The 9,631-nt window shown below is 35.2% G+C and overlaps 1 protein-coding gene across 2 annotated transcripts; it reads right to left on the reverse strand.

Annotated features, from left to right (window-relative positions):
- Positions 1–371: 371 nt before the first annotated feature.
- Positions 372–9,286, reverse strand: LOC112029769 (uncharacterized). Of its 2 annotated transcripts, none has more exons than XM_065778532.1 (10): positions 8,818–9,286; positions 8,676–8,720; positions 8,222–8,278; positions 7,922–7,991; positions 7,394–7,435; positions 7,166–7,239; positions 3,573–3,643; positions 3,315–3,400; positions 3,106–3,215; positions 372–741 (listed from the first exon to the last, which is right to left on the reverse strand). In XM_065778532.1, exons 1-10 carry the CDS (start codon positions 8,950–8,952, stop codon positions 679–681), a joined length of 753 nt encoding a protein of 250 aa, XP_065634604.1. In that variant the 5' UTR covers positions 8,953–9,286; the 3' UTR covers positions 372–678. The 2 variants fall into 2 exon arrangements, with proteins under 2 accessions (XP_065634604.1, XP_023918226.2); XM_024062458.2 differs by lacking the exons at positions 3,106–3,215; positions 3,315–3,400; positions 3,573–3,643 and adding exons at positions 5,229–5,338; positions 5,438–5,523; positions 5,696–5,766.
- Between the last annotated feature and the right edge of the window lie 345 nt (positions 9,287–9,631).

Here is a 9,631-nt window from a genome sequence, read left to right on the forward strand (position 1 = left end):
GATGCATCCAAACATCAGCCCAGAGCACAGTTTTTCGTCAATGATTAGTTTTCTTAATAATGGGTAAAATACAATTAACACCCCTAAGGTCTGTGTTAATGCCAGCCACATCTAAAACTTTTCAAAACTAACCAAATTGGTCCTTAATCACTGTGAGAAAAATGAATAATAGTTTAGGGACCAAGTTTAGTTTAGGGATCAAGTTGGTCAATTTAGAAAAGTCTTGGACCTGGCTAAAATTAACCCAAACCTCAAGTGTGTTAACTGCATTTTAAACTTCTTATTTTTATCTATTTCTCTCTCTCTCCAGTCTGAAAATTTAAATGCATGAATTATTGAATAGCGTCACTAAAAATCATTGAAGCAGTCAGTGTCTCGATAAACGTATCTTCTATCTTCCTTCAAATATGATCTTATACAATCAAACTGCTGCCACAACTAAGCAGCCAATGAAGATGGCTCAATGAGGATAACAAACTCATCAAACCATTACATGGGAAAAATATAATACAACAAGAAAAACTGAACTATATAATTTGTTACATTCTTTACTTGTTTTTATAAGTAACAAATTATATTCTTTACATCTCAATTCTCAAGGCTAGTTAAGACTTAAGAATACGATTGAAATGAATAATTGAAACTGTCGGGTATACGTCAGACAGCAATTTGAATGAACTATTTACCCTTTATATACTCAAGGAGAAGCCGATCAAGCTCAAAATATCGAGAAAGAAGTCTCTGCAACAGATGTTATCCAGGAGCAAATTATTAGTATTTCATGTCACCTCAACAACAAGCATAATTAAATCATAGTGGCTCATTAATGAAATCACAATGATAGTTTTAAGTAAATTTTTAAGTCGCATGATAGTTTCAGTGTCAAATAACATTATGGCTCATTCATGAAATCACAATGCAGTCCGAATATATTAGATCCATATTCTAGCAATAATTTAATGGTAAGTACAAAATTTTCACATTAGAGCAAGAATAGCCAGTTAAAGCAGCCATCCATTCATACAAAGAACATAAAAGGATCATCACAAGACTGTCATAGTTCATTCAATCATTCCAATAGCCTATTGTTGCACTCTCCAAATAGCCCACGTAATGCACAGAGGTATTGCATTCCAAATATCACCATTACAGTATTTTAGCAAATCTCCTCTTCCAACATGCTAGCAAATCAACCACTCTATTAGGCATAACCCACTGCTCCGCAAACAAACACAACACTGGAGACCATATATGGCTTGCATATCACAATGTAGCAGTAAATTATCAACAGTTTGCCCAGCTTTCTTACACATACAACACCATTCCACAACAATTTATTCCCTTCTTCTATGTAAGTTATCTAATCTAAGAATTTTCCCCAAAGCAGTGTCCATAAAGACTATCCCTCTGCCTATAACCGCTATATGTCTCAATGAATTCCTTGCCCCTGATCTTAAAACATTTCCCCCTCTTCCATAGATAACAAGCCAAAACGTTGACTTCAAACAAATTTGATTCAATATAAAAGAAGCTTGATCCATCCATGGTGAATTGTAGATGCTAGATTTTTATTATAGGTGAAGTTACTGGGGATTGAACCCCAGATGTTGAACCACCATAAAGGTGGACATGCCACTAGGCCATTGGTGAATTGTAGACAATAGTGTGAAAGATTGTAAAGATTTGATGAACTGACTTGAGCTGAAAGACTCCCCCTACACAAAAGGGATCTCCAAAGATTGCCTTCAGACAACAGCAGTGGAGATCTGTTGGAGTGACTGGTGGGCAATCAACAAAAGAGAAACTCTTTTTAGTTCATGCTCTCATGCTAGGGGTGTCAGAGACATTACTCCCTACCTAAAATACTAAAAAGTAGGAATGATCAAAGACCTAGCTCACCCGGCTGATCAGAAGGCAGACAGGCAGGCCCTTTGTTTTATTCGGTTGGCAACAGGTCATGCAATTATAAAAAAGTGAATTCAGGCAGATGTTAGGTTTACTGAAGTCCACCTGAGGAAACTCGCCCTGACTGAATTTAATATACACATACTTGCAACATGACTTGATTTTTATTGGATGCATGTAATCTCATCCTCACACATGGAGGATTCTAATTGGCCTAATGCAACCTTATCTCTTATCTTCTTTTACCTTGAAAGCTCAATGCTCTCCTTATTATTCACTAACTCATCACCATTGAACCTCTATCACCTGAGCTAAAGTCACCTTTCGTCGAATAACCATCGTTTGAGCAAAAGTCACCTTAACTTCAAATTGCCTTGCCAACCTTATTTTATCGGTTGAGTTGAGGGAAGATGGAGGTCCTTGAGTTTAGGTTCTCAGTTGCCGTTTACATCCCCATCGGCCGTCGCCATGAGCATGAAATTGAGGTTGAGGTCCAATTGGGATATTGTGAATCTTTCCTTTTCTTTTTTTTGTGTGTGTGTGTGTGTGTGTGGGGTGGGGGGAGGCTATTTGTGTATATGATTTACAGATTTTGCTGTATCTCTTTTCCCCTACAGATTTAGATTTAGATTTATTTTGTAGATCTAAGTATTTTTTTTCTTCTTGCTATTTGTCGATATAATTTAGAGATCTAATTTATAAGAATTTGTGAACATGCTTATTCATTTATTACTACGGGTCCAAGGACCCTTCACCCAACATGATTATATTGAGCGATGAGTTTATATGAAACCCAACCCAAACTGACCTGTGATCACCCCTACTAAAAAATTATGTTTCCAAGAGAAACGAGCTTAAAACAAGGATTTCACTCCTTTATGGCGTCTTTTTAAATTGGTAAGTTACACATCTAGTGGATCTTGAACTCATGACCTCACACTTATAGACAAGGAGTAAGTCTTACAACAATAACCAAGTCTTAGTACCAAAAATTTGTGGGTCATGATAGATTGAAAATAAATTAAAGAAACCTTTACCAAATAATAGATTGAAATTGACAACAAACTGTAAGAAGCCAGGAATTGACAATCCCATAACCTGGTTTTTGGTGAGAAGAGGGGGGAGAGTGGGGGGAATGGAAGGATGGGGTGGTTTCAATTGACAAGAATTAAATTAACCAAAACGAGGGAAAGAATGAACCTTAGTTATGGGAGGATGAGAAGATTTCGCTTCAAAATCCAACTGTGGAATACGTGCAACCTCAGCTGCATTCTCAAATAAGATATATGTAGGAAGTTGACCCATGCTCCCTGCAAGTACATTATCCCCATACAAATAACTAAAAATACATGTATAATAGTGAAACTGAGATATAAACTTGAACAGTTTCCAAACTAATGATATTTTACCACCAAGATATATTCCAAATTTTTCAGCTGCATTTGGGAAGAGTCCAAGGTCAACTATTCCAAAAGATAAATTTTTGTTTGAATATCTGCCACAGGAATGCACAGGCACACATTAAAATTGGTAATAACAGCTTATATTGATCAATGCAATAAAGGCAACACTATTGTTTTACAACTCACAAGTTGCTGGGAAATAATCTTTTCTTATTGTTTTGTTCTTTTTATCAAGTTCAAGAACCATGTAAGGCAAAAACATACGTAATTGAGAGCTCAGGAAAGCACCGACTTGTGCATATGCTAGCAGGTGAACATGATGCACGAAACTCTACCTGCCAAAGTAAATTCTTTAATCATCCAAAATATTTTTTAAAAATGTAAATAAAAAACGAGTCGGTCAATCTCAAAATGAATATATCCTATGAGTATTACTTGTGAGGTTAACTGTTAATGAGCATTGGCACGTTTTCAAACTCTATATAATTTTGGGCATTTATATAAGCATAATTTATTTGGAGTCAAGTGAATCCAAGGAAAATGGAGTTTTATAAGGGAATGAAAAACATGAGGGGTAGGCCCATGCAGGAACCTAAGCCACCCATTCTATCATCTCTTTAAATTGAGGAATGTACCAATGATATTGAACATACATGTCGTCTTACAAAAATAATAACCATGAAACTATGTGCATCACTATTCAGCCTATATAAACAACAGAAGAATCTATCTTTTACAAATTTGTCTCATAAATTTACTACATATAACATGTCTACATACATGTACACACACACATATACGGAAGGATACTTATATACAAGTGCAGAAAATGAATTAAAGTATTTTTATTGGTAAGATACACACACCAAGTGGACAAACCCACAACCTTACCCTCCACCCATTCTTATGGGAAAAGAAAGTGTCATTTTGAGCTAGAACTTATTGACAAAGACAAATAACTCCAGGGTTGCTTGAAAATTGAAAAGAAGGTAATGTCAGTCTGTCACCCCATCGTAATAGTAAGCACATCATAACTAAAAAGCACAAACAAGGAAGCATCTTATGCCTCAAGAAAGTACCTCAAATGACCAAGTGAGGGCCAACTGGACATTTGCCTAGCACTGCACACCTAAGGAAACCCACAAAAAGATTGTGAAGAAAAGGGCTTGCTGGTAACAGAATAGGTATGTCCATAGCTGGCATAATGGCAAGCCTTGTCTGAAGAGAACAGAACAAAGCTAAAAGTATTCCCCAACCGCCCCCCCCTGGGGGGGGGAGGCTATTTGTGTATATGATTTACAGATTTTGCTGTATCTCTTTTCCCCTACAGATTTAGATTTAGATTTATTTTGTAGATCTAAGTATTTTTTTTTTTTCTTCTTGCTATTTGTCAATATAATTTAGAGATCTAATTTATAAGAATTTGTGAACAAGCTTATTCATTTATTACTACGGGTCCAAGGACCCTTCACCCGACATGATTATATTGAGTGATGAGTTTATATGAAACCCAACCCAAACTGACCTGTGATCACCCCTACTAAAAAATTATGTTTCCAAGAGAAACAAGCTTAAAACAAGGATTTCACTCCCTTATGGCGTCTTTTTAAATTGGTAAGTTACACACCTAGTGGATCTTGAACTCATGACCTCACCCTTATGGACAAGGAGTAAGTCTTACAACAATAACCAAGTCTTAGTACCAAAAATTTGTGGGTCATGATAGATTGAAAATAAATTAAAGAAACCTTTACCAAATAATAGATTGAAATTGAGAACAAACTGTAAGAAGCAAGGAGTTGACAATCCCATAACCTGGTTTTTGGTGAGAAGAGGGGGGGAGAGAGTGGGGGGAATGGAAGGATGGGGTGGTTTCAATTGACAAGAATTAAATTAACCAAAACGAGTGAAAGAATGAACCTTAGTTATGGGAGGATGAGAAGATTTCGCTTCAAAATCGAACTGTGGAATACGTGCAACCTCAGCTGCATTCTCAAATAAGATATATGTAGGAAGTTGACCCATGCTCCCTGCAAGTACATTATCCCCATACAAATAACTAAAAATACATGTATAATAGTGAAACTGAGATATTAACTTGGACAGTTTCCAAACTAATGATATTTTACCACCAAGATATATTCCAAATTTTTCAGCTGTATTTGGGAAGAGTCCAAGGTCAACTATTCCAAAAGATAAATTTTTGTTTGAATATCTGCCACAGGAATGCACAGGCACACATTAAAATTGGTAATAACAGCTTATATTGATTAATGCGATAAAGGCAACACTATTGTTTTACAACTCACAAGTTGCTGGGAAATAATCTTTTCTTATTGTTTTGTTCTTTTTATCAAGTTCAAGATCCATGTAAGGCAAAAACATACGTAATTGAGAGCTCAGGAAAGCACCGACTTGTGCATATGCTAGCAGGTGAACACGATGCACGAAATTCTACCTGCCAAAGTAAGTTCTTTAATCATCCAAAATATTTTTAAAAAATGTAAATAGAAAATGAGTCATTCAATCTCAAAATGAATATAAACTATGAGTATTACTTTTGAGGTTAACTGTTAATGAGCACTGGCACGTTTTCAAACTCTATATAATTTTGGGCCTTAATATAAGCATAATTTATTTGGAGTCAAGTGAATCCATGGAAAATGGAGTTTTATAAGGTAATGAAAAACATGAGGGGTAGGGCCATGCAGGAACCTAAGCCACCCATTCTATCATCTCTTTAAATTGAGGAATGTACCAATGATATTGAACATACATGTCGTCTTACAAAAATAATAACCATGAAACAATGTGCATCACTATTCAGCCTATATAAACAACTGAAGAATCTATCTTTACAAATTTTTCTGATAAATTTACTACATATAACATGTCTACATACATGTACACGCACACATATATGGAAGTATACTTATATACAAGTGCAGAAAATGAATTAAAGTATTTTCATTGGTAAGATACACACACCAAGTGGACAAACCCACAACCTTACCCTCCACCCATTCTTATGGGAAAAGAAAGTGTCATTTTGAGCTAGAACTTATTAACAAAGACAAATAACTCCAGGGTTGCTTGAAAATTGAAAAGAAGGTAATGTCAGTCTGTCACCCCATCGTAATAGTAAGCACATCATAACTAAAAAGCACTAGCAAGGAAGCATCTCATGCCCCAAGACAGTACCTCAAATGACCAAGTGAGGGCCAACTGGACATTTGCCTAGCACTGCACACCTAAGGAAACCCACAAAAAGATTGTGAAGAAAAGGGCTTGCTGGTAACGGAATTGGTATGTCCATAGCTGGCATAATGGCAAGCCTTGTCCGAAGAGAACAGAACAAAGCTAAAATTATTCCCCCACCCCCCCCCCCCTCTCTGGCCAAACCAAAAAAGGGTCTCTTTCCTTGGTTGGTTTATATTATGGGGGTGATATTGTATTTTGCACTCCTCTTCAATTGCGTTTTCAATCATAACTTAGACCTTACTTGGGATTTTAATCTCCTAACTAAGGTTTTATAGCCTATATTTTGCATACAATTATTGGGCAGTTTTCCTATTCAAGGTAGATGTTGGTAAAGAAATGAATTCAAAATCCTGTCTCCCTATTAATTGACATAAAAGGATGATTTCTTCTAATGTTTTTTAATTTCATAAATCGGTGAACAACCATATTAGTTCTTTAGCTGATAGGAGAAATCAATCACAAAGAGTTGGAATCACTCCAAACGAAGATGCCAACTTTTTTTTGAAAGTTACAAGTTCTGCCCATTTAGCAGGATGAAAACACAGTTGAAATTGTTAAACATTATGAATTCTGAGAAAAAAGTATTTAGAACCAACCAGCCAGAATCTTGATATGTTTCCTTCTGTCAGCAAGGTTTCCAACTGCAACGGTGTTAGTTTACTTGAAGTACCTAAAGAATTGATTAAAAAGAAAAAAAAAATAGGTTTATTGAATTGTAAAGCCAAACATTCATGAATTTATCAAGTGCATCTTATCAACAAGAAGTTTGCCCCAGAGTAATAATAATAATAATAACAAATGAAAAATCTATATTCATTTGTTACCTAGTCCTTGGAAGGCAGGCTGTTGGGTTAGAATATATATCACTGCAAAGAGAACACCACACCAGATAAGCATTTTGATCAAAATGATCAAACCTATTAATATCCAAGAAAATTTGACTCATCATACAGCTTATGTTCAGCTATGTTTTTTCATTACAATTAAATGAAGAAACTCTTTTTTATTGGTTAGACATGCACCTGGAAGATATTGAACTCATGACCTCACCCTCCACTTTACTCTTTCAAGGTGAGGATATGCAATTTGAGCTGGAGCTCATTGACAATTAGATGAATATTCTATAATATCATATTGTTATCAAAGGCATACCATCAAATGAGAGAAGATTCATATCATAAAGAAACACGGGAGAGATTGCTATCATAATAAATTCAAATAAATTTTACAAACTTAGGTAAGACTATGGGGGCAGACCTTGCATTTAAATGAAACAAAGCAAACCTGGCTATTAGTATGTCAACAAATCCAGTTAATGTGCAAAAGCAAAAGACGTGAAAAAAGGTACCTACCAAAAAATGCCCCCAAGTACCAAAGAGCCAGGTGGTAATCAATTACCAAAGCAAGAGCGACAAGAAAAACCTGAAAGAAAATGCAACTGAGATTACAAATAAGAGACAAGAAGTACGACATTGAAAATATACATAAAAATATACTTAAAAACTATACATTCCTCCTGCAGAAGCATGCATTTGGTACAAACACAAGTTTAAGCATTCACATCTGATCCACAATTTCGATAACTAACAGTCATGCTTGCATATATTATAAGAACCAAGCAAAACCAGGAAATGGCAGTGAGAGATGAACACCTTTGCAAAAAACAGCATGTCAGCAATAAAGGCCTCCCAAGTTTCTTGTCTAACCAACTGTTGCAAACATGAAAAAAGCTAAGAATTAAAAACCTCGCGAAACCAATACAGTCAAAAGTGGACTATAACAAAAGATACATGAAATTTCCACAATGCACATGTCAAACAACACATAAACCTTTCCTATAATCCTAGCCACTTCAAAAATTGTGTACACAAATCTACACAATGATGCGGCTTTATCCTCTCTTCTCTCTTCCCCTCTATGAAAATTAGTTTTTAAGGCTTTCACAACAAAAATACAGAATAATTTGTACACAGAAATTCTATAGAGAAAGCTCCAATTTTGTGCATCCTTTCTTAATCCAATATATGAATTTGACAAATATGTAAGTTACATTACATAGTAATATAAACTATTTATAACTAAGCAGAGTAAAAAATATATAAATACCTTCAAAAGAGCCAACACAGAAAATGCCAGAACCGCTTGAATTTCCTATACAGTGAGAAATGAAGAAATTAACAAAATCTAAAGCACAAGTAATTATGACCATTAAAAAAAAATTGGAGAGAGAGAAAGAGAGAGAGAGTACTCGATGAAGGAGATGATGAGTTAGGTGAGGAGAGAGAAGGGAGGTAGTGGAGGTGCGGAGGATGAGGTAGGAGAAGAAGGTGAGGAAATGGGAGAGATAATAGGGCTCTGACACCATTTGGTTCAGCCATTCCATCGGATCTTTCCACTATTGAATGCTTATTATCCACTCTCTCTCTGTGTTTGATAGATCTTCTTGGCTTTGTTTGAGTTTTTTTTGTTGTTGGTTTGTTAGGGTTTCAATGACACAAGAAGTTGCAGTCTTTTTCTTCTGAAATTGATTGCTTTTGCTAGTGTTTGTTTGAATCTCGAGATTCTGTATAGTTCGATCGTTCTCACTTCTCTGTTGTTTACTTACAGCGTCTTCTATTTCGGTATTTCCAACCGAAACATAACCGGAAAGCAGGTTTGTAAAAGCATTCACGCTCGGTACGGCATATGTCTTATGTGGGGGAAATTTACTACGAAAGTTCAAAACCTCCCACATATCCAGACTTGTAAAAATCAATTAGTAAAAAAATTTGTAACAGTATTACAGTGTAATTCTCCCTTGTAAAAATTAATTATTGTAAAAAAAATTACAATAGTAATACATTGCGATTCTAAAGGTAGAATTGCAATGTAACTCAGTTTTAAAATATATACATATATATATATATTATTCACTTACTTTATCAATTCTCCTCTCTCTCTCTCTCTCTCTCACAGGGTTTTTGGGTTTTGGATTTTAGTTTTTATTTGGGTTTTAGAATATATTATTTTATTGTATAGAAATATTTTTATAATGTGTTGTATTATAAAATAAAAGTTGAGAT

This window comes from Quercus suber, unplaced genomic scaffold (genome assembly GCF_002906115.3).
Source record: "Quercus suber isolate HL8 unplaced genomic scaffold, Cork oak 2.0 scaffold_185, whole genome shotgun sequence".
Classification (NCBI taxonomy): Eukaryota; Viridiplantae; Streptophyta; class Magnoliopsida; order Fagales; family Fagaceae; genus Quercus; species Quercus suber.

Bases quoted from the DNA above. Each gene is read 5' to 3' on its own strand.
- LOC112029769 (XM_065778532.1), bottom strand. From the start codon at position 8,952: ATGGAATGGCTGAACCAAATGGTGTCAGAGCCCTATTATCTCTCCCAT. The intron at 7,240-7,393 runs GTAACAAATGAA...TCAATTCTTTAG, and splicing joins GCCTGCCTTCCAAGGACTAG to GTACTTCAAGTAAACTAACA. The intron at 3,216-3,314 runs GTAAAATATCAT...ATGTACTTGCAG, and splicing joins ATTTGGAATATATCTTGGTG to GGAGCATGGGTCAACTTCCT.